We start from the raw sequence: 25,940 nt of genomic DNA on the forward strand, positions 1-25,940 counted from the left end.
GCTGAAGTCGGACGCTTAACCGACTGCGCCACCCAGCGCCCCAGTATTCTCTATTATTAAACTAATGGCAAAATTAGTCAGACTTGAATAAAAAACAAAAAGACTGTCTTTAAAATTTTTCTGTTTTAAAGAAATTTCTCTGTAAAATTCTTTATAATGAGTGACAAAACTAAGTTGTTGTTTTTATGAAAGTTAAGATTCCTAGAAATGCTGTCTTAATTTGGAAGAAAGCTAATCTTTTTTATCTTTCTCCCTGGACATTCCTATTTTGATATTTATTTATTTTTTTTTTTAATTTTTTTTTTTTCAACGTTTATTTATTTTTGGGACAGAGAGACAGAGCATGAACGGGGGAGGGGCAGAGAGAGAGGGAGACACAGAATCAGAAACAGGCTCCAGGCTCTGAGCCATGAGCCCAGAGCCTGACGCGGGGCTCGAACTCACGGACCGCGAGATCGTGACCTGGCTGAAGTCGGACGCTTAACCGACTGCGCCACCCAGGCGCCCCCCTATTTTGATATTTAGAGGTTTATTTTAGTGACTGTTCTATCATATATTAGTAATTGAAATACCTGTTTTGTTTCATCCCCTTCAGTTATATATGTAATGCCTAAATCTATGTTTTTTACACACATGTGTATAAAAAATATGTCAAATTTTTTAATTAAATGGATGTTTTATTTTTATTTACTATCTCCTATAGTTTTTCAATCAAGTCCTGGTGCTGGGAAGATCGTCAGTAAGTGATTTGTCAGAACATGTATTTGATCTGATTCAGGAACTTTTTGCGATAGATCCACATTTATTATTATCTGTCATGCCGCAGCTTGAATTCAAACTAAAGGTAGGACTGACTATAATTTTTAAGCTCTTTAAGCTTTAAGAGAAAAATTTATATATAACTGTAAAAGATGTAAATATAGTTGTTCTATATAAAAGAATAAAACGTGAGTTCAACTTCTTACATTTAGTTAAGGTATACATTTTTTAATCATTTCAGTAAAACAGTCTCTCTCATTTGGGTGTCATAGAATTATATTGGAAAATTATAACTCTCCTAGTTGCTGAATATCTGATAAACACAATGACACAAATTATAGGTATGCAAAATGGTATTATCCCTTACAATACATATTGTTATTAAATAGTATTATTATTATGTAGGTATGTTTTAGAACTTCAAAAGATTTCAAACTGAGTGCTCAAAGAGTCTTTATTTAACTGTATGAACCTTCCATAGTACAGATCAAGGACAAAAATTTTACTGTATGACTTAGGGCATACTCTTTTTTATGGCCAGCTCAACAAGGAATTCATAACTCCTCAAATATATGAAAACTTGACACTTGATCTCATATCCCAGTCACACTATAGGAGATAACAGCTTATATTTGCTTAATATTCTGGACTTTTTGAAAGGCTTTATTATATATCCAGTATCTTACTTGATCCTTAAATCAAACTGTGGTATAGTTAGGACCAACATTATGGTTTTGATTTTTGAAGTGAAAACCTTAAGATGAAGTATTTTGCCCAGTTACACAGTTAAAACAGATTTGAGGGGCACCTGGGTGGCTCAGTTGGTTAAGTGTCCAACTTCAGCTCAGGCCATGATCTCACATCACGGTTTGTGGGTTCGAGCCCTGCCCTGGAATCTGTGCTGACAGCTCAGAGCCTTGGAACCTGCTTTAGATTCTGTTCTCCCTCTCTCTGCCCTCTCCCACTCATGCTCTGTCTCTCTCAAAAAATAAAATAGCATTAGAAAAAAATAAAAAGATTTAGGATTAGAACTCCAATTTTAGACTTTTTAAAAACATGTGTACATGATAATTAAGAATTGTCCATATTGTCTTTATTATAAATGTTCATTATTTATAGATAAAAGGACATATCTACCAAGCTTCTAAGAAACTCTGTTATATCTTGGGGTGGGGGGTTATAATAAAAAAAATAAAAAGAGACCCTGTTATGTGGAAAATATCACATGAAGAACAAGGTTTTGTTTTATTTTTAATATTAAGAATTTAACAACAGCCTAAAGATGTTCCCATATCAAATTATTTCTAGGTATAAGGCATTAAAATTTTTTCTCTCAATCTCTTCATACAGTCTGAATATGAAAACTCACACCTCTTCAATCCTTAAACAAGATTGCCATGATAGATGGTGGGAAGGAATTAAGAACTAGATTTCTAGGTTTCTTTGTGTGGACTTAAAGTAACTGAGGGAGACACCAAGTGATTTTTGCACCAAAAAAAATTTACCATAACTATAACCATATTCCAACTTCACTCAAGGAATATATTTAAATTTTAAAAAGGTAGGGGGGCAAGTTTTCATTCAGTTTCAGTAGTTAAAAATATAGATATGAAATGTCACATCGTTTGAAGTAATCACTAAACTACTGAAGTAGTTACCAGTAGAATAAAACTTCTACTTATTTTAGTTTTTGACATTTAAGAGATAGATTGATTTTTCTTTAAAAAAAAATCATGTTGATTAGTTGATTGGGCTTACTAAAAGATTCTAATCTGTATTGTTGTCACATTGCTTGAGAAAAACTTCATCAAAGAAAATCATTTTTATGATTATAAATGTTAAAGCTTGATATAGTTTTCATTTTTACATGTTTGATAAGTGTGCCTCTCTTACCCATAAAACCCCTATTCCTGAAAGATAAGCCATTCGTAACAAAGACCATATCCCATGCCTTTATTTTTTTAATGTAGTATCTTTTTCCATTAACATTTCTTTATTTGATTTCTGGTATTACTGGTATTTCTGGTATTCAAAAACAATTTGAATGTTTGAAAAAAAATTAGCAATTGCTTTTAGTTACTGTCTTTGTTTTCCTAGTGAATATGTGATTTTTAGTATATGTGCTGCCAAACGAAGTGAGCACATGAATATGTGATTTTTAAAGTTTCACATACCATATGGTTTCAGAATAATTTAATTTCTATTAAGATGTGACATCACTAGTGAAACTGGAACAGAATTCATAGCATATATTGATTTAGGATAAGAAAATTGGAGGCCTTTATCGAAAAACAACTTCAAACTAAGTTTTGATTTTTTTTTGTAGCGTTCAGTTCATCTGACCTTTAAATCTTCTAAAAATTCTTGCTCTTCCATTAAAATGAGTTTTCCTGAATCATGACATTCTTCAGTGTCCTGTTCTCCAGTAAGTTAGGGGATCCTCATTTAAAATTTCATATATCAAAATTTTAATTGATATGAGTTTACCCTGGAGCTCAAATGGCAGGAAAGATTTCTTACAAGAAAACTTACTAGGGTGGGAATTATTTGCAGCTTTTCCCTTCACAGAATTTTTTCTCAAACTCTTAGGGAATGTTAGAATTGAATGATTATCTTCATATTTCTACATTATAGATTGCAAACAAGCAGTTGGAGGGGCCATAAATTAGCAGTTGTAGGGGGTGTGAAATAAGAGCAAAGAACCAAATGATCTAACATGGACTCACATCAATTTCTACATAGTAAATAAGAGCATATGAGCATATGATATTTTAAAATTCTCGTCATTGTAAGCAGAAATAGGAAATTGTAGCTTCTTGGGAATATATCATGTTGTTTTCTATAATCTGATGAATAAACCTTGACTTCATTTATTTTCTCTTTTCCTTAGAGCAATGATGGAGAAGAACGATTAGCTGTTGTTCGACTTTTAGCTAAATTGTTTGGTTCTAAAGATTCTGATTTGGCAACACAGAATCGTCCTCTTTGGCAATGTTTTCTTGGACGGTAAGAGGACATATAGTTCTATGGATTCTAATTTTTACGTTTCAGAGGCCAGTCAGTATGGTCTGCTTGATTAAAACCATACATTTCAAAACTTCAATTGATACGTTTGTTTTTTAGTATCTATGTTGCTGTCTTTCTTGGAGAACAAATTGTAGATCAGATTTTTTATGAAGAAATGCTTATTATTTTATTTACCACATAACATTTTTTAATCTTTCTGTGCTAAAATAATGTCATTAGGCAACATCTGAAAATGTTCAGTCTTAAGATTTTTAAATCATGAGACTGAAGACATAATGATCCAGGCCATGCCATTCCTCAGTCCAGCAGTGTATTCATTTACTAGTGTTTATCTTTTAGGTTTGTAGCTTATCTAATTGAATGATGTATGTTGTGAACTAATGTGGTATTGTATGACTTTGAAATTGAAAATAATTGCTCTTCATTCAGATAGCTTTTTTTTTTTTAAGTTTATTTATTTATTTTTAGAGAGTGAGAGTGCACAAGCAGGGAGGGGCTGAGAAAGAGAGAGAGAGTTCGAAGCAGCTCTGTGCTGTCAGCGCAGGAGCCAGATGTGGGGCTCGAACTCATGAACTATGAAATCATGACCTGAGCCAAAATCAAGAGTTGGACACTTAAGCAACTGAGCCAGCCAGGCACCCAATTCAGATAGCCTTTAATGTTCTTTCTCAAGAATCTAGAGTTACTAGATTCTATTCAACATGATGGTAAGGTTGAAAAATATGAAATTTATCAGATTCCCTCTTGCATTCCCTGTACATGTTGCTTTGCTTCAAACCATGAAAAGCCAGTTTTTACTGTTAGTATTCTGGAGAACATTTTAGATTTATCAATTCAACTGGTTCAGAAGGTGGGCTTAGAAATTATGTTAAGATAAATTCATTATAATAATCGTAAGTTAAATATTACAGTATAACAAACAAATCTGAGAAATCTCTGACACTGACATAATGACAGTCTTAAGTTACTGTCCCAGAACAGACCATTCTGAAGGTCTTTAAATGCTATTTTGAATAATGAAACTTGATTTTATGAGAACTTAGAGATAATGAAGCAACTGTACTTGTAAGTAAACAGAAGAGTGATTTTTGTCCTTGTGATTGCCTCAGTGTTTATAGCAAAACAATCACTTGTAAAAACTAAATCAGCTGTAAGCAGTTTCTTATATTCATAATTTTACATTCACTGCTATATCTAATAATCAGTCTGATTCATAGAAAAAGAAGTATTAGTTTACCAGTTTTACATTTTTACCTTAGCTATTTAGCAGTAAGTGTTTTGATACTTTGTAATTTACTTGATCATAAATGGTAATGTTTTCATTTTTTTCTGGCAGTTAGAAGATCATTAATCCTAGGGGCACCTGGGTGGCTCAGTCAATTAAGCGTCGAACTCATGATCTCATGGTTTGTGAGATCGACCCCTGCACGGAGCCGCCTTGGGATTCTCTCTCTCCCTGTCTCTCTGTACCCCATCCCCCCCACTTGTGCTCGCGCTCTCTCTCCTCTCTCTCTCTCTCTCTCAGAATAAATATTTTTAAAATATTTTAAAAATAAAATTATAAATCCTAAATGCACGATTTATTAAAGTAAAATTGTTTAAGGAAGTAAAAGGCCATGGACGTAAAATGTTTATTAAATAACTTTAATTGGTTGTTTTATGAGATTACTTCAAAAATAAAAATATTTCTTGCTTTTTAGAATCACTTTATTTATAATTAATAAATGTTTTTTAAATTGCCCATAATAAATTTTAAATTTGAGAATTGCTGAGCTTAACTCTTTATTTACATTTGTGGATCTACATGAAGTGTTTCATACTTATTGCAATTTTACAATGTACTAGACCTTTTAAAAGAGCATTTAAATACAAGTTTATCGGAGGGTTTGAAACTTTTTTGTTGTAAGGCAGCATGATACAAGCATTTTATAAAATCATCTTTGAACTTCTGGATCTGCCTCTCTCTTGCTTTCTACCTCTTATTCCTCCTAGTATTTTCCCTCTATAAACTTTTTTCATGTAGATTTTTTAGGTTTTAAATATTTATTTTTTGTTTGTTTTGTATCCTTTTAGGCTGTTAAATTTGGGGCACTACAGAGTTAGATAGTGTGGGTTGAGGGATATGTTTATACTTTTGTTTGTTTTGGTGTGGTAAACATTCTGTTTTCAAAAATGTTTTTGTGAAAATATGTATTTCTTTATATTCTACCTTCAGAACCCATTAATTGTCATAATAATTAACAGCCATTTATATAATGTGGATATACCTTATTTGACAGTAATTATGTTGCCTTTACAACTAATCTTTAGCAACTTTTTCCATGTAGATTTAATGACATTCACGTTCCTGTGAGATTAGAAAGTGTGAAATTTGCCAGCCACTGTTTAATGAATCACCCAGATTTAGCAAAGGATCTCACAGGTAAGCTGGCTGGTTTATTACAAATATGGGAGTAATTACACAAATACATTTAGATGGGAGCTTTGATCTTAAATTTAGTTTCTGAATAGGTTTTAACTCTGACACTATTTCAGATTTCTATCAGTCATGAACTATAAATGATTTTATGTTTGTACAATAAAATTATATTTGAAATCTTCATATTTCTTCATATTGTAATCCTTTGGAATTTTTTGGAAATCGTAATTTGAGGAAGTAGACATTGGATTTGGCACAAATCATTATACCTATGTGATAATTAAATATAGTAATATATCTAATAGTAAGTGGGAAAGTATCTTCTGGAGTAGACTAGAATTTCTCATTCTTCACTTGAAGTTAGAGCATTTGAACTCACTTATTTGGTGTTAGTAAAAATGCTTTTATCCAAATGGCATTTACCAAAAAAGAGGTATTGTAACTTAAGTTTGAACTATATAAATCAGATATTGCTTTGTGATTTGACTTTTCCAGAGTAGTTGAGGCAAAATACATTCTTTATTAAGATGTGACTTTGCAGTAATAGGTACCTAGTGTGGTCTAGTTTATTTTGTGATTATGTAGGGTATTGCCTCCTCAAAAATAAAATTATTTTAATTCATGCCACATTTTACAAACATTGTTTTGGTATGGATAAAAACATAAAGCATTGGTTTTTTCTGTCATTCTGAACATGACAAATATCATAGCTAACATTTAGCTTTAGTTTTTTTCTTATATTACAGAATATTTGAAAGTTAGATCACATGATCCAGAAGAAGCAATTCGTCATGATGTCATTGTTACTATAATAACAGCTGCCAAAAGAGACCTTGCCTTAGTGAATGATCAGCTACTTGGCTTTGTAAGGGAAAGAACACTGGATAAACGGGTAAAATCTGAGGAATTTTATTCTTTTGTAATTTGCTATATTTAAAGTGTTTGTTAAATACAATAGGAATTATTCCTAGTATACCTAAAACTTTTATGTGTGAAGTTCAAATCAATACAGTACTAAGTAAAAATCTAAAAATTTTTATGTTTTCTGTGTATCTTTTAATTACCTTTACAAATGAATACATTGGGTTCTATAGCTTTTCAGATATTAGGCATGGGTTTGTCTTCTAGCCTACCTTTATAAAAAAGAGCAGCTCAATTAAAGTTTTATTTTACCTTTTCACTTATATGATGAGTTTCAAAAGAATAGTGATTGATCACCTATGTTTTTTTTTTTCTTATAGTTAGCATTTTCAAAATTGACATGTTATATAAACTTAGCTGGGTCTATCATTCATTGAATTAAAAGAATATGTTACTTTATATGAAAATGATATTTCTGTATTGCTTTGCTAAGCTAAGGACAGAAATGATAGTTCTTTAGTTACTTTTTTGGGTGATTTCCTCTCTCTGGTTACAGTTAAAAACATGGGTTGATAAGAGTAGTACTAAGAACAGCAAAAGTGGTTCCTAAGGAATAGTGTCAACTATAAGCAAGAGACAGACATGCAAGGCAGGCTGATTAGGCATGCTTCTTACTAACATCTTTAACAGAGGTTGCCTTTGCAGTGTGCTATTTTATTTGATGCATTGTTTAAAACACACTGTCCTCCTGAAACCAGTGTCATTTAGTAATAATTTCAGAGTAAAACTACATTTCTTGGATATGAAATATAGCAAGAGGTATTTATTCTTTCTTTTAAAATAGAGGAGGCAAATATGTAAAGTGGGCACTGTTGAACATATTCAACTGTATCAGTAATTCTAACTTTGAACAAGTTTTTCCTCTTGGCTTTAATTTAAATGAAATGATACCCTACCTAGTGATTAGCTGGTAACTCTCTCCCCACCCCCATACACACACTTGATTTAAGGTATTACCATTTGTGTTATTTCCTCCTTTTAGTAACATTTCGCTCCAACTTCTGTAAATGTTTATACTTTCCGAAGGAGTTAAATAAATTAATCTTCCTGAGGGTGCATGGTATGGTCATATAGCATCTACTAGACATTTTAGGACCTGGATTTTGGTGTAATAAATTAGATGGCCCTGGGTATAGCCTTTCTGAAATTTGTTTTCTCCTCTATAAAATGTGAGGACAGGACTTAATCTTTAGATTTCACTGCTTACATTCTTTGGTTTCATGTGAGAAATGTCACATGACATCCATTACTTGTTGTATGGGGACAGAGTTTCATTCATCTACTAAATAGCCTAAAAATGAGGAAATTGTACAAAAAATTATAAAGAAATATTAATGTAAATAAACCAAAGATAATATGTTCTGACTTGTTGGGATAAATATCTTTTCTGGTTTGGTTTTGTTTTGTTTTGTTTTACTACATCTCACTATCATGGTTCTAACTGTAGGTTTTTATAGTCTCCTTTTTATCTACCTTCCTCCTACTACCTTTCTTTCCTCCTAGTAAACCGTTCCAGTCTCTAGAAGTCCCAAAGAGTCTTCCAGTAACTAGTAGTATGTGGCTAGATAAATCATTTGCCCATTTAATCTATAAAGTAAGGAAGTTCACTTAAGATGATCGCTAAGGTACTTTCCAACTTTGTAATTCTAAGATCTTGATATTAAATTTTGCTCTTCTTATTCTGAGTTAATAACAAAAGAAATTTAATTAGGATACAGCATTCCAGATGATAGGGCTTTTGGTTGCAGAGTAAATCACACACTTTCTCTTTTACCTTTTAATCACTTCTAAAACTTGGGCACATTTTTTAAGACAGAATCTAATGAAGTCTTCTGTTAAATTTACTACTGATGGCTTGGCTGTGAGGGAAATAAAATTGGTAGGTTGATGTAGTAGTATTTGCATTAGACAATTTTTAAAGTAGTCAGATTTATAAATAAGAACCTGTTCAGTGTTGGTAAAGCAATTTGTTGCTTAGGAAAATAAATATTGTGCTAGTTTATATACATGTAAGTCTGATTGTACAACCTAGTTGAAGAAATGGCAATTTTTTACAGATTAGCATTCTAAAGTTTGGTATCTCACTCATTCAATAAACTATACTTTTTAGTGGCGAGTAAGAAAAGAAGCTATGATGGGTCTTGCTCAGCTTTATAAGAAATACTGTCTTCATGGTGAAGCAGGAAAAGAAGCTGCAGAGAAAGTCAGCTGGATAAAGGACAAGCTTTTGCATATTTATTATCAGAATAGCATCGATGACAAGTGAGTCTAATATGTTGGTAGAATGGTTGAATAAAAATGCTTTTAATTTTTTTAACATAATTTACTTCTCTTTTATAATTATTTCTAAATTTAGAAATCACTTTATTGTATTTATACATACTATATTTAAATAAGACTAGCAATAATTGTCAAGTAGCATAATTAATGAAATAGACACGGGCTTCAGAGTCAGACCAGAGGCCAGATGTTCATTTTGCCCCTTATTAGACGTGTGTCTTTGCACAACCATCTTCTGTATATCTTGGTTTTATCTAAAAAAAAGGAGTAATAATAAAGCTTTCCTTACAAGATTGTAATGTAGATTAAATAAAAAATGAACATAGAGCTCCCTAGCCCGATGCCTGGCAATACAGCACTATTCAGTAACTGCTAGTTGTTATGCTTCCTTTTTGAAACACTGTAAATATTAATAGAGGTAGTACTGTGGTGTTTTTTTTATTGAGGTATAATTGATACATAGCATACTAGTTTCAGGTGTGTATAATATTCTATATTTGTATATATTGGGAAAAGATCACGATATGGCAACTTAGTTACAAATTTTTTTTCTAGTGATAAGGACTTAGGTTGTTTTCATTTTTTCAAGTTTTACTTGTAATTCTGTTTTGAATTGCAGTGATGATTTTGGCTTTTGCAGAATACTTGGAATGTTTTGTTGCATTAGACTGACTGCTTTGGTATCATTGGCTGTGCATTTCATTGATAAATGAGGATCTCTTGTATTTTCTTATTCCAGTGATATTGAATAATAAATATAAGCTTAGCAAGAAAGTTATTGCAGTATTGGTAAGGAATTTAGACTGTGGAGAGAAGAGAGATCAGATGTGCCCAGGAAAATCTAACTTTTCAGGAAGCAATATGAAGGAAGATCCTTCTGATTTTATGTAATGACACCACGGGGAAAGAGTTGAACTATAACTAGAGGAAGTTAATGTTTTTGTTTTTGACAATTAGCTGTTCTTGATTGTTAGCTTTATATGTAGTGTTAAGTAATTTACTATTATAGATCAGGACTGATGAAGAAGAATAGGTGGAACAGCCTAGCACCTTGTGTTTAGGAGTAATGTATGACCCTTTTAGAACAAATGTTCCACACTGACAAAAAGTAAAGTCACAAATCGCAACTAGCTGTAAGTTTAAAAATAACTAGTCCACGGTACCTGCCTGGCTCAGTTGGTAGAGCATGTGACTTGATCTCATGGGTTGAGCCCTATGTTGGGCATAGAGATTGCTCAAAAAAAAAAAAAAAAAAAAAAAAAAACCCAACCCACAACTGTACTCCAAGAAAAGGAACCAGTCACATAATAATATTTTCCATTGTATTTGCACATATAGGCATCACCATTTGCACGTATAGGTCTGATATTTTTGCATAAGATGGTAAAAATATAAAATGCCTGTTGCTTCTAAAAAATAGAATAATTATATTATTGGTGGGTATTTTTTGTTTCATAGACTGTTGGTAGAGAAAATCTTTGCTCAGTATCTTGTCCCCCACAATCTGGAAACAGAAGAGAGAATGAAATGCTTATATTATTTATATGCTAGTTTGGATCCAAATGCTGTCAAGTAAGTTACTTTTTAAATGAATGTTTGGAGTAAAGATTTTATAGAATTACTTCACCTTATCTAATTGTTGTTGATGGGGTTGTTGCTTCTTCTAGTTGAATCAGGAACCTCAGGTAAATATTTATAGAGAAAAATTTCACAAGTTCAGGTAAATTTAAAAGCAAAAATATTCCTATGTACATAGATAGAATTTTGGCACCTGAGTCCATAATATATATATCGTTTCAGGGATTCAAAGAAATCCCCATGTCAAAATTACTTTTGTCTGCCTGTTGACTGGAGTCTGAATTACACTATTGGAGCTTTACAATACTATGTCTAAGAACTAAGTACTACTTCTTTAGCAAGAGAGTATATCCAGATCACCTCTATGTAGAATGACCATATGATTGGTAGTCTGAACTGGGATATTTTTGAGACTGAAAGGCACTATTAATATTTTTGATCAGACAGTTGATATAAACTTTAACTGTCCTAGGCCACTGGGATATGTGGTCACTCCACTGTAATAAAGCTTTTTAAAAAGTAAATAAGTCCTGTTGTTGAGATACCTGGTTCTTCTGAAAAGAACCTCAGTGTGTGTGTGTGTGTGTGTGTATGTGTGTGTGTTTATTACAATACGTGTATATTTGTATTTATCTTTTAACTTTCATATAATTTCAAATTTACAGAAAGACTGCAGGAATAGTACAGAGCATTATGATGTCCTTATACCCAGATTCATCATTTGCTTTATCATTTGCCATTTGCATGTACTTTTTCTTTATCTCTACATAAATATTTTCTTCTGAACCATCTGAGAGTAATTTGCAGACATTAGATCCCGTTACCCCTAAATATTTCAATGTATATTCCCTAAGAATAGGATATAACCAGAGTATTCTTGACAAATCAAGAGATTTAGCATTGATACAATATTATTGTCTAATCTAATATGTATTTAAATTTCCTCAGTTGTCTCATTAATGTGCTTTATGGGTTCCCCCCCCCTTCTAGTATTACAGATTGCATTTGGTTGTCATGTGTCTGGTCTCTTAACTTGAAGCCATTGCTCTCTCTTTCTTTGTCTTTTAGGACTTTGATGACTAGGGAAGAGTATTGCATAGTCCAGTCCAGTTATTTTGTAGAATATTCCCTCAATTTGGGTTCATCTAGTGTTTCCTCATTATTAGATTAAGTTTATACATTTTCAGCAGAAATTCTACAGAAGTAACGTAGCATCCTTAGTGCATCGTGTAAGGAGGCATTAGCCATCATTTGTTTTTAATTTGTGAGTGATTCCTAATGCTCACTGTAGATAGTAAATCCCTGGCCTAAGGTTTAGTCTCTGTTTATATTTCAGAATATTGGCAAACAATACTCCAAGATAGACTAATATCTCAGAGGTCCTCTAGACACCTGGAATTATGGACTGTGTTTGTGAGAGAAGAAAATCTGCTTTCATAGAGAGAGTAGTCTAGAGTAAACACACTCAAGTTAAATTTGGTTCCTTGAATCTACATCATTTCTAAGAAGTTCATTTTTCCAGCCTTTCATACATATGTCTTAGCTTGCCATGAAAAGCCTTTACAATCTGATCCTTTTCTACAGTATGTTCCAGCTTCCTGATACTACTCCATTCATAGTCTGTGTTCCAAATCTGTAAATTTTTTTTAAGTTTCCTTTGTTGCAGGCATTTTGATGACATTTTATCTTTTATGCCAGAACATTCTAGCTATCTCTGCTTAGAATGTCTTTCAGTCCCTTCATTTACCTGGAAAGATTTTTTTCATCCTCCTAAACTTCTCAAATATTTTCTCTCAAAAGAAGGTTTATGTTTACCATTTTAAACTAACCTGTCTTGGGGCGCCTGGGTAGCTCAGTCATGAGCCATCAGTCTTGATTTTGGCTCGAGTCATGGTCTCCCGGGTTGTAGGTTTGAGCCCCACATTAGGCTGTGCATTCACAGAGTGGAGCACAGAGAGCAGAGCCTGCTTAGGATTCTCTCTTCCCTCTTTCTCTGCCCATCCTCTACTCTGTCTGTGTCTCTCTCTAAAATAAATAAATGTTTAAAAAAATTTAAACTAACCTGTCTTAATCCTAAATAAATGTCAGTGCTGGTGCTTAAAATTTTAGGTAGATATACAAGCATGGTGTATTTATACAAGGCAACAAGAAAAGTAGGATGGTTGAGTAGTTACCAGAATTGTTATATTACGTTATCTCTTTTTCATGCTTATAACTTTATTAACAGAGCTCTCAATGAAATGTGGAAGTGTCAGAACATGCTCAGAAGTCATGTACGAGAACTATTGGATTTGCACAAGCAACCTACAGTAGGTTCATGATTTGTTTAAATTAATAGTTTGTTATGGTCATTATTCAGTTTTTCTCTAGTTACATATAATGAAGCAAGCAAAAAGTATTTTGAGTATTTTCCAAATGTCAGTTACACATAATTTCTGTAGTTTTCTAAACAAAATTTTCACTGTAAATGAATATAACAAAATTTTATTTTCTAGCATGAGCAAAGAAATGGTGATGTCTAGTTTATCACTTTAGATACTAAGCATTTATACATAGTTCATCAATTTTCAAATAATTAGAATTAAGTCTCAAGATAAAATTCTATATAAAGTCATGGTTTTTTTTTTTTACTCCATGATTTTTTGGTCCTTCAATATAGAGTCAGTATCAAATCCAGTGCCAATCCTATAAATATGCCAAAGTCAAATTAACAAAAAAATTCTGCCCAATGTTTTCTGGAAGATGGGGGAAAGAAACTTGAATAATTTCTTAATATATTTCTCAATGTGTTGCTAGAATAGGTGTTCTTAACTAGGGAATCATAGACAGAGACCCTTCAAAGATCTATTGATGCTAAAGCAAGGGTTAGCAAACTTTTTTTGTAACTGATGAGGTTGTAAAAATTTAGGCTTTGCCAGCCATAAAGTCTTGGTGAACTTCTCAACTCTGCCTTTATAAAATTGCAAAAGCAGTCATAGACAGTATGTAAATAAACAGTGTGTGTTTCAGTAAACCTTTAATAAAAACAGATGGTCTGTAGGACCATAGTTTACCAATTTCTGATCCAAATTACTCAAATTTCATACTTTATTGTGTTGGACAATATGGAAGTACTTTTTGTATATGTGCTGCTGAAGCGAGCACCAGAAGTACTTTTTGGAAAGGAGGTGATTTTCTGAGTTGTTTTTGTTTGTTTGTGTTTGTTTGTTTTGAGGTTATTTTAGTAATAGGTCATAAAATAGATAATAGAACTATTCAGGAAGAATTTTTTTTTCCTATTCACATTTTTAGTTAATTTTCTTTGATGTATGGTTTCACAGTAATTTTGATATGATAATTGTTTCAGTTATCTTCAGTTCAGTCTTCTGGCAAGATGTTTTCTCTATGGAAATTGTATATTCCTTTTTTAATTTTTAAATACCTTCCTTCTGACATCACCTTTCCTTCTGTTTGTCCTGACTTCATAGTTGTTGCTACTCCACAATTTTTTGTAACCAACTTCTGGTATAGATTTTCTGGTGGCTGGTTTGTGATGATTTTTTTTTTTTTAATTTTAAAAAATGAATAATACTGAGTTTGGATTTTCTTACAGAAATTTGTTCATATGACTTTTTTGTTTTAAATTTCAGTCAGAGGCTAACTGTTCTGCCATGTTTGGAAAACTGATGACCATAGCAAGTGAGTTTGCTTATTCATTCCATATATAACATAATAAACATCAAAACAGGCAAATAACTTACCCAATAGGACAATTTAATACCAAGTAAGAGAAAATAATTCAGCATAATTTTTAAGAGAGCTTGCTCTTAGTTTAGCAGAGTAGTTTTTCTTTTATAATACTATTCTCTTTCATTTTTATAGAGAATTTTGCCTGACCCTGGGAAAGCACAAGATTTTGTGAAGAAATTTAACCAGGTTCTCGGTGATGATGAGAAATTGCGGTCTCAGCTGGAGTTATTAATCAGTCCAACCTGTTCTTGCAAACAGGCAGATGTTTGTGTGGTTAGTAAATTATACTTGTACATTTGTTCTTTTAGCTTTGCTTATTGAAATTTATATTTCATTAAAACCTGCCTTACATAAATTATTTGTGTTAATTTAACTATAATGTGAGCTCTAAATTACTCAGGAGTATATCTGTGATCAGCTTAGTTGTCTCACCAGTGTTCAGCCAAATTCCAGGGAAAACACTAGAGAACTAAGCTAGGGAGATTGGTCCTAGGAATTGAGCAAGACAGTATGCTTTGCATTTAGTAGACATTTGTTAATGTAAATAGAACTTTCTAAATCCTTGTGTGTGCATACATTTTCTTCACTTCTGTATTAGGATGGAGATAACCCTTGTCAATAAATTAGCAACAGTTACATTGTCATATATGCATTTATAGAGAAGGTAATTTCCCATTTAGGCTTTTGTCTTCATTCTATTCCTGGATTCTTTATTTTATAGAAAACCAGTATTCATTGAAAATATCAGGAAAGAACTTCATCCATTTTTTTATTCAGCATTTTATGAGTTTTGTGTTTGAATTTCACCTATACCATTTACTACCAGTGTGACCTTTAGTAAGTTCAATATTTTGTAGCCTCATTTTTCTCATCTATGTGTGAAAACCTCACAGGATCGTTAGAAGATTGTGTGTGTGTGTGTGTGTGTGTGTGTGTGTGTGTGTGTGTGTGTGAGAGAGAGAGAGAGAGAGAGAGAGAGAGAAAGAGAGTGTGTGTCCTAATACATGGCCCTTTAGGATTTAAATACATTGTATTTCTGTGGTATAGCGCATATATTACAACTGCTATGTTTGGGACTAGGCTTACAGAGATGAATAAGAGAAAAAAAAATATTTCAGATACTTATGTGTAACTTTGTTCTAGAAAGAATTAGAGTGGGATAATTATGTAATAAAGGGATGAGGACTATGATACATGTGTATAAGAAATGGTATGAAAGCATGGTGTAGGTATTTTTTATTCATTCTAGGGATACTGGGTCACTAAGTGGATCTAAAAAGACCAGGAATTAGGAAAAGATGAGGGGAAGCCAAGTTAGGGAAGAGAACAGTGGACTCTTCTTTTGGGTCTGGGAATATGGATATACCAACCACCCAGACTCCCTCAACCTTTGCACTTCTGAATGAGTGGTTTGCCGAAAACATTTAAAGGTTTCATTTACTTCTTTGAGATTTAGAATTCTAGCTCCAGAGTGCTGTGTCCTGCAGGGCATCAACTAATATAATTGGATCATAGAATGAAATAGCTTGAAAAGACCTTAGAAATAGTTGGTTTAAGCATTTGATTTTACAAATAAAGACATTGAATTTTAAGGTTTCTTATCCAGTATTTTACATCTGGTGATAGTGGCTGAGCTTCAGATAGAGTCTAGATCTATCATAAGTCCACAGTTGTGTTCTTTCTATACATTCCATTGTTTACCGGAAGAGCCAGTTCAAACTGAGTACTGCTCAACAAATGTGCACCTTGAGAAAGAACAATCAGGTGGTGTTTTGGTCTGAGAGAAACAGAAATTAAGCTTGAGTTTGAAAAAATGGCAATAACATGAATTCCTACTATTTGTCAGACCATAAATATGTAAAAGTTTCTAAATCCAAAAAGTATATGTAAAACAGATGTTTGTAACCAAAATATCTCAGGATGAATACCACAGCCATGCAGTGTAGCCAATCAGTGCTCCTGATTTTAGCAACCAGGAAAGTAGAGATGAGGACTGCAGTTGCACTGGAAAGAGCAAGGTGATGATACTTTTTTGGAGGGGAAATTATTCTGAAGATATTTTAGGTAATGGTCCACAGAATAGCTAATAGAAGTCTATTCTAGAAGACTCTTCACATTTTTTAGTTTGTTTTCTTTGGTGAATGGTTTCACAGTAATTTGTTTTCTGGCTTTTACATGAGCATTGTGTATTCTGAGCACATTATTTAACTTATCTGTATATTGAGTATAAAATAGATTTATAATACTCTTTAAACACTCAGGAAAACACCACTGTTAGTTTTTGCCATTGTCCAGAATATCTATATCCTTTTGTCCTTCTCCCCAAGGGCTACTGGTATTAGTTATACATCCATCTATTATCACATTTTTTTCTTGCTGCTTTCATTCTGAAATAGAAGAAAGAATAAAGAAATACACAAAATTTAGTTTCTGTCATTCTGTGTAGCTTTCATTCTCAGAATTTCTCTCTATCCCCTACTAATGTGTATGTATCACCACTTCCTTTTTTTCTAAATGACAATCACTTCTTCTCAAGAAGTGAACATTACTCAGTAACAAGAGTTTTGTAGGAATGGAGATCTAATACTTTGAGCAAGGAATAACAATAGACCCATACTATGGCTTAATACATATATACACGATGGTATAGTGAGAGAGGATGAGCAGTGGTATTGCAGTGTGTGCTGTTCAGGTTTGCTTTCCCTTTGGACTTCAGGTATTGAGTTTCCACACCTTTATTCTAGAGAAGGATCACATATTTGCTATAGCATGAGCTCTGCTTGCTATTTGATGCTCTAGCATGACCATGGCTCCTAAATTTCAAGATTTTCCAGGAAGCTTATTAATGGAGCATTTGAGACAGTCCTAGGTTTAAATTCCAGCTGTACCATTTACTACCATTGTGACTGTTAGTGAGTTACTCAGTATTTCTGAGCCTCCTTTTCTTCATCTATAATATTATCAACCTCATGAGATTGTTAGAGTAAGATGGAATGAAATTTTGTGTATGACTTAAAATAAGACCCTTGCGCTACCCCATAAGATGTAAATAAATGGTAATTTTTGTGGTACTACATATACATGACAAACACTGGCAATTCTTAAAATAAGTGGAAAGGGATCACAAATCTCCATCTTTTTAACGGTCTCAAAGTGATTCTGCTAGAGTACTTCACAGATCACACCTTAAAAAACCCTTCTACAGGGTTATCTGAATATGCATTGTATCTTCTGAAGGCCAAATTTTGGGTTGTCCCTTGATCAAGCCTACACCATTATAATGCACTGCATAATTTAGTAAATTGTATTATACATAGTCTGTCACTGAGGTTGTAGTTTAGGTGACAGAGGCAGGCAAATATTTCAATAGAGAATATAGCGTGGTAAGTATTCTGAAAGAATCATGTCCTTTGTAACACAAAGGAACAGCCCCCATTCCAGGCCAGGGTGGAAATTGGAATAGCTTATTCGAGAATAAGTGGTTCCTGAATTGAATCTTAACAATTATGTAAGTAGGGATTAGACCACTACATCAAGAATGACTGGCTGTATTTCTAGCCTCAGTAACTGGATGTCGGAGAAGATATTGGAGGGATAGAAAAAGATAACGATGTGTGGCCTCTCAGCAGTTGTGTTTAGAAGTCTGGAATTCAAGACTGGTTGGTATAGTTCCTGGAGGAGGTAAAGAAAAGAATGGAAAGGGAGAGAGATGCTAATGCATGCTATTTAGTAACAATCATCAAATGTTTCCTGTTTTCTTTTAATTTAATCTTTCTATAGTTAGAATGATATACAGGGGTGATGTGATTTATAGTAAGAAATATATATTTGGTCTTTGTCCCCCATTTCTGGTACAGAAGTAAAAACCCTTTAAGTTACCAAAGTGCATAAAGCCACATAGGTGTCTTTTGTTATGTTAGGCCTAAGGATGGGGACTGGTTGCCTCTGGAGCCAATTACATGATAAGAGGGTTGGAAACTGAGGTCAGTCACCAATGGCCAATGATTTGATCAATCAACCTATGTATTGAATCCTCCATAAAAACTAAAAAAGACAAAGTTCAGAGAGCTTCCGGGTTGGTGGACATGTAGAGATTTGGGGAGAGTGACAGACTCACAGAAGGAATGGAAGCTCCCTGTCCTTTCCACATACTTTGCCCTATGCATCTCTTTCATCTGACTATTCCTTAGTTATATATCCTTTTATAGTAATCTGGTAAGTAAAATATTGCTCTGAGTTACATGAACTACTCTAGCAAGTTAATCAGACCCAAGGAAGGAGGGGGTTATGGGAACCTAGATTTACAGCCAGTTGGTCAGAAGTATAGGTAACTACCTGGGCTTACACCTGGGCAGGGGCAGGGGCAGGGGCAGGGGTGGGAGGCAGTCCCTTAAGACTGAACCCTTAACCTGTGGGAACCAATCCTATCTTGGATAGACAGTGTCGGAATTGAGTTGAATTGTAGGACACCCTGCTGGTGTTTGGAGAATAGCTTGTTTATTGGGAAGTCCGCCCTGCCCTCCACACACACATTGGAATTACGTTTAGGAACTGAAAAGAACAGGTCACTGAATCATGAAAGTTAAACCTTTAGAAGCTGCTTCTTATGAGAAATTATGCTTTATCTAGTTTACTGATTCCAGCTGTGAAAATTGATAATGTTAAATCTAGGGGACATTTTGATTAGGAAAACAGCAAAGTATATGAGAGGAGATACTTACTGTGTATGTGAAAGAGTACAATTTTTTTAACAAACATTTATTTTTTATTGTCAAAATGAGAAAGGAAAAGTATGAAGAACAAAGGAGATATAAATGCAGAATTTTTAAGCTCTTTAGTGTTATAATAACAGGATTAAAAATTATAAGCTTGTTGAGAATAGGGACTATTATTTGTTTGACATTCTTTAAGAGTGCTTAATATACTAAACAATTTCTGTGACTAGTAAGTATGTATCAGTAATAGTATCAATCTGCAGTGTTAGCATAGTTGATGAGAAATTTTGGAAACATTGTCAGAGATGCAGAAAGAATTCATTTTCTTTATTCATTCTGCTGTCATTTCCTAAAATGATTGCATATGATTATTTCTGTTTGAAGCTTTGTCAGTTATGAAACTTCTTGTTGGTCTTAGATGTTTCTGTTTGTGCATTGGAAGTATGTGTGGGTGTTTTTTTTTTTTTTCTTAATTGCATAAAGAAAACAAAGCTAGCTACAAACTAGTTGGTTTTTGTTGCCGCAAACTAATTTGGCTTGCTGCGTATTCCCAGTATCACTTAAGATTATCACATACAATAATTATTATGAAAGATTACTTAAATGTAAGGTTATATTGGAATATAAAAACATTAGGTTTTAAAAGTTAATTATATCTAGTGTTGTTATGTACATAGGTGTATTTTATATGGTATTATTACTAGGTTTATATAATTGTGAATTATTTTTTCCCTTTAGCATTTCCTTTATTTTTTCTATGCTTGTTTCTAGTACCATAACTGTCTTTCTTAATGCCTAGTTTTTTTTTTCTTTTTTAGTAACCTATTCCAGGGTACTGACTAGTGTAGTTTGCCTAGCAGTTTTCCAGTAGGCTTATTTGTTATTAAATGATCACTGACTTTATTTTAGGTTAAAGCAATTAAATTTTATGCTAGGGATAAAAAAAAAAAGTCCCCTTTTGGGGAGACCTGCACAAAACAAATTTGATTTCAAAAGATAGTAACTGTACTTAAATTCAGATTTAAAATGTATACCTGTGGGTTAGAGCAAAGTATGTAAGGACTGAACACTGACTAAAGTATTTTTATTTTCTCAAATGCTAAAGTTTTGCTAAGTTAATTATAGTTTGCAAAATAAATCAAGCATCTCTTAATGACTAATAAGTTTTCCCGAGACTTACACTCTAATGAGAAACATGGATGGTATCCAATTTAATATTGTCTTTATAAAATTAACTTGTGTCAAGATATCACTGAAATTATAGTAGAAATTGTTTCATTTTTCCCTTGTCCCCTGAATATATATTTTTTTATGTTTTTTATGAAAAAACATATAAAGTGACTATTATTGTTACTTTATAGTTTGGGATGTACTTTTAATATGCATTATCGTCTCACCCAAAATTTATATTTATTCAGCAGAAATATTCATTAAATGTTGATTAAATTGTGTTGATTAAATTTGTGATTAAACTTCTTCCCCCAGTGCCCAGCACTTTGTGAATTTAACCTTGTCTTTGGGAGAATCAGGCTCTCTAATAAAGTCCCAATATTCTTTAGAAACTCCAGCAATAACATGTTTTCTTTGTAGGAACTATTTGATGTAATGCCACCATCTTTGGAATCACCTATGTTTTTCCAGAACTAAAAATTTTATAAATAATTACATACTTATGAATCTCTCCCTCTTTAAAAAGACAAATCATTAACTGAAAGCATAATATTCTGTCAAATTATGAAATAAACTAATAAAAGATACCCATGAAAGTATTAATTGTTAACTTTTTGAAAGAGCATTAAAAAAGATTGTTTACTAAGCAGTAATTTCATGGGAGAAATATAGGATAAAAGGCATAAATCACACAACGTTATCCCCTTTCTGTCCTCCACAGTACAGATTTTGCAGTGATAACCTAATGAGTATATAATTCTAGTCAGGGTCTAAAGCACAAATTTAGTCAAGTCTAAAGCAGATTCTGCTGGTTTTGAATCTTTAAATGCTTTTGATACCTATAGTCACTTTTATTTTGAAAAATATGAATGTGAATCATACTTACGGTAAAATCTTTCCCTTCTATAGAGAGAAATAGCTCGAAAACTTGCAAATCCTAAGCAGCCAACAAACCCTTTTCTAGAGATGGTCAAATTTCTGTTGGAAAGAATTGCACCTGTGCACATTGATTCAGAAGCCATAAGGTAAGCCAGGAAATCTATTCACTCAAAAATAGAATATGGTCTGAAACCACAGTGTGGTAAGTTTAAATTCTGGGTCCCTAAGAAAACCTAAAAAGTCTCCCTGTATACCTTTTTAATATATCATTCAAGTTGAAGGAAGGGCTTACTCATTTTCTAGTTTGACTTACTTCAATGATTTTAATTTTTTTAGAGTTCTTGTGTTTTATTTTTAGCCTATCTGTGCTCATCAAAGAAAACCCTAGAACGCAAAATATGGAAAAAGAAGAAATTTTTAAATCTATAGGCTGTCAGTCAATCTTTGAGTTTTCTTAGCCATTTTGATGGCCACACAGCATTCCTGTAGTATGTGTTGTATCATTGTTCAGTTGAGATATGTGAAAACAGAATAGTATTTTGAAAAGAGAACAAGTTGCCATTAGACTAATCTGGTGTCACAGCATGTGTCTGCTACATACCAGTTTGTGTCTTTGAAGAAGCCTGGTAATCTATCTGAATTCTTAATTTTATTTTTAACTTTAATATGTGTATAACATCTCCTTGTCATATGATTGTCAGAATTAGAGATAACATAAAAACTAAGAAACCTGGCACAATAGACATTAACAACTATTGTTTTTATTAAGTGTTTTCCATAATTTCATGCATTTCAGTTGTTTCTGATGATTTTTTTTTTTTTTCTCAACGTTTATTTGTTTTTGGGACAGAGAGAGACAGAGCATGAACGGGGGAGGGGCAGAGAGAGAGGGAGACACAGAATCGGAAACAGGCTCCAGGCTCTGAGCCATCAGCCCAGAGCCTGACGTGGGGCTCGAACTCACGGACCGCGAGATCGTGACCTGGTTGAAGTCGGACGCTTAACCGACTGCGCCACCCAGGCGCCCCTCTGATGATTTCTGTTGTAAACTTCTGTGAATACTTTTCCCTTGCGCTAATCATTTTTCCTGTAGACAAGCTGTATATCTTCCTTTTCATGTTGGGTCACTATATAGTACTTACTGGTTCTCTCTTCTCTTTTCTTTTTTTATTGGTTCTCTCTCTCTCTCTTTTTTTTTTTTTTAAATTTTTTTTTTTTTCAACGTTTATTTATCTTTTTGGGGACAGAGAGAGACAGAGCATGAACGGGGGAGGGGCAGAGAGAGAGGGAGACACAGAATCGGAAACAGGCTCCAGGCTCTGAGCCATCAGCCCAGAGCCTGACGCGGGGCTCGAACTCACGGACCGTGAGATCGTGACCTGGTTGAAGTCGGACGCTTAACCGTCTGCGCCACTCAGGCGCCCCATTTTTTTTAATGTTTATTTATTTTTGAGAGAAAGAGGGAGACACAGAATCTGAAGCGGAGCCCCAGGCTCCGAGCTGTCAGCACAGAGCCCAACGTGGGGCTCCAACTCACGAACCACGAGATCATGACCTGAGCCAGAATCGGATGCTTAACCAACTGAGCCACCCAGGCAACCTTTATTGGTTTTCTTTTTAAATAGCTTTGGATTAGGAGACCTGATTCTAGCTATTAGTTATTTCACTGTATGTGAATTACTGCTTTGGTTGTATTGAAATGCCAGTTGTATTGGTTTTCTAGGGCTGCCATAACAAAATACCACAGACTGAGTGACTTTAACAACTGAAATTAATTTTCTCACAGTTCTGGAGGCCACAAGTCAAAGATCAAGGTGCCATCAAGTTTGATTTCTTCTGAAGCCTCTTCTTGACTTGCAGATGGCCTCCTCTCACTGTCTCCTTATAGGGTCTTACTTTATCTGTGTCCTAATCTTCCCTTCCTATAAGAACAATAATTATATTGAATAATGGCTCACACATTTCACCTCATTTTACCTTAATTATCTGTGTTAAGACCCTACTTTCAAATATACTCACATTATCAGGTACTGTAGATTAGACTCCAACATTTAATTTGGGGGTACACAATTCAGCTTATAACAGCAATGTCTGTCTACCTTTTTCTCTTTTTTTTTTTAATGTTTGTTATTTTTGAGAGAGTGAGTGAGTGGGGTAGGTGCAAAGAGAGAGGAGGACAGAGGATCCGAAGTGGGCTCTGCACTGACAGCAGAGAGCTTGACATGGGGCTCGAACTCACCAACCACAAGATCATGACCTGAACTGAAATTAAGAGTTGGAGCTTAGAAAAGTAAGGTTTTCAGAGAGTAAGTGGTTTGTTCACAGCTGGGTAATGACAAAAACCCTAGATTTATTTTATTTTTCCAAAGGATGGAAGTAATTTTATTTTAATTTTTTGTTTTTACTTATTTATTTTTTAATTGGCTTTTCACCCAATGCAGAGCCCAGTGCAGGGCTTGAATCCACGATCCTGAGTCAAGACCTGAGCTGAGATCAAGAGTCAGGCACTTAACCAACTGAGCCACCCAGGCACCTCTGTTTTAATTTTTTTATTTGGATATATTTCAGACACAATGTTAATTAGTTTCAGGTGTACAGCATAGTGATTTGGCATCTCTATACCATATGCTATGGCTCACCACAAATATAACTACCATCTGTCACCATACAACGCTGTTACAATATCATTAGTTATATCCCCTGCACTGTACCTTTTATTCCGATGATGTATTCCATAGCTAGAAGCCTATATCTTCCACTCCTCTTCACCCCTTTTGCCCATCCCCCTTCCCTCTTGCAACCATCAGTTCTCAGTTCTCTGTATTTATAGGTCTGATTCTGCTTTTAGTTTGTTTATTCATTGTTTTTTTTTACATTCTACATGAGTAAATCAAAAATATCATAAATCATACTTGTCTTTCTCTGACTTATTTCACTTAGCATAATATCATCTAGGTCCATCCATGTGGTTGCAAATGACAAAACCTTATCCCTTTTTATTGCTGCATATTATTCCTGTGTGTACACATACATACATACACATACCACATCTTTATCCGTTCATCTGCCATTGGACACTTAGGTTGCTTCCATGTCTTGACTATTATAAAAAATGCAGTAAACATAGGGATACATATATCTTTTCAAATTAGTATTTTCATTTGAAATACCCAATAGTGGAATTACTGGACCATATATTTCTGTTTTTAATTTTTTGAGGAACCTCCCTACTATTTTCCACAGTGGCTATACCATATATTTATATTCCCACCAACACATTTATTATTTTTGATGTCAGTGTCCTTTGCTCTATGCCATTTGATTTTAATGGGGTCAATCACTATATAGTACATGTAGATAGTACTCTTGCCTTTGCATATTGACTTTGAAAGATACATAATGGCATTTGCTCTTTGTCTCCATGAGGCTTCACAGGGTTTCATTACTTTAGTAAATTATAGTAAAGCTAGTGGTTGATCTCCAGTCTTAACAGACCAAACACTGCTTTTTCAGTAGCATCATGTTTGGGCTCAGAGAAATCAACTTATGGTTAGGGTTTCTGAGAGACTACTTTCATGCAAAATTCTAGTTTATTTTAATGAGAAATATGTCATATAATATTCTTTCTGTGTAACCAAATCTTTATGGACTATTGTGAATAAAGGGTTTGTTTCTTCATTTAACACACATTTAATGGAGCAATTTGTAAAATACATTGGGTAACTAGGGAAGGATAGTTATTTAACCCAAATTGTGTGGGATGAATTTGTTATTAGAGCAGGTTCTGAAATAGATCACACATAAAATGGGTAGTGAAAGATCAGTAGGAATTATGGAGAGTAGTCAGGTGGAGATTGCAGAAGAACAGGCCACTAGCCCTGTGTCCTTGGGTAGATTATTTAAGCTACTCTGAGCTTTAATTTCCTCACCTTTAAAATAAGGATAATAATATTTACAATACAATAACAATACACAGCAATAAAATAACAACTGGAATTGTTGAGAGGCTTAAATAACATGGATATATAAAACACTTAGCACAATGCCTCGCACATAGTAATTACCAAATGAACTTTAGTAGCTATTCTAGGAAGAATAAATAGACAAAAACAAAGGCAATTAAGAAGTAGTTAGAAAGTAGTATGTGCTTTAACCATAATGAAGGATTTTGGAAGAAAAGAATGAGGATAGTAGAAAATCATCCTAAATATAACCAATTTTTCTTTAGTATATTTTCCCCAGACTTGTGTTTATACAAATACACATATGTGTGCTCCAGTTAGTTAGTTATCCATAGATAGTGGTTGAAAGTGAAGTAGTGATTGTAATAGTGGGAGAGAGGAGTAAAATTTTACCTGCAGGGAGAGGATAAAATTTTAAAAGAGAAAGGTTGAAGACTGAATCCTAAGGAAAATTAATTAAGAGGTTGGCTACAAGATCAGGAATTCATTAAATTTTTTAAA

At 33.6% G+C, this 25,940-nt stretch overlaps 1 protein-coding gene across 1 annotated transcript in view; it reads left to right on the forward strand.

Annotated features, from left to right (window-relative positions):
- Positions 1-25,940, forward strand: part of PDS5A (PDS5 cohesin associated factor A) — a 130,590-nt gene that overhangs the window by 55,384 nt on the left and 49,266 nt on the right. Inside the window, 10 exon segments of the mRNA XM_030314000.1 lie at positions 704-844; positions 3,650-3,765; positions 6,114-6,208; positions 6,952-7,097; positions 9,237-9,388; positions 10,865-10,978; positions 13,212-13,293; positions 14,614-14,666; positions 14,848-14,986; positions 21,508-21,623. Of these exon segments, the coding sequence (XP_030169860.1) occupies positions 704-844; positions 3,650-3,765; positions 6,114-6,208; positions 6,952-7,097; positions 9,237-9,388; positions 10,865-10,978; positions 13,212-13,293; positions 14,614-14,666; positions 14,848-14,986; positions 21,508-21,623 (1,154 nt within the window).

This window comes from Lynx canadensis, chromosome B1, assembly GCF_007474595.2.
Source record: "Lynx canadensis isolate LIC74 chromosome B1, mLynCan4.pri.v2, whole genome shotgun sequence".
Lineage (NCBI taxonomy): Eukaryota > Metazoa > Chordata > Mammalia > Carnivora > Felidae > Lynx > Lynx canadensis.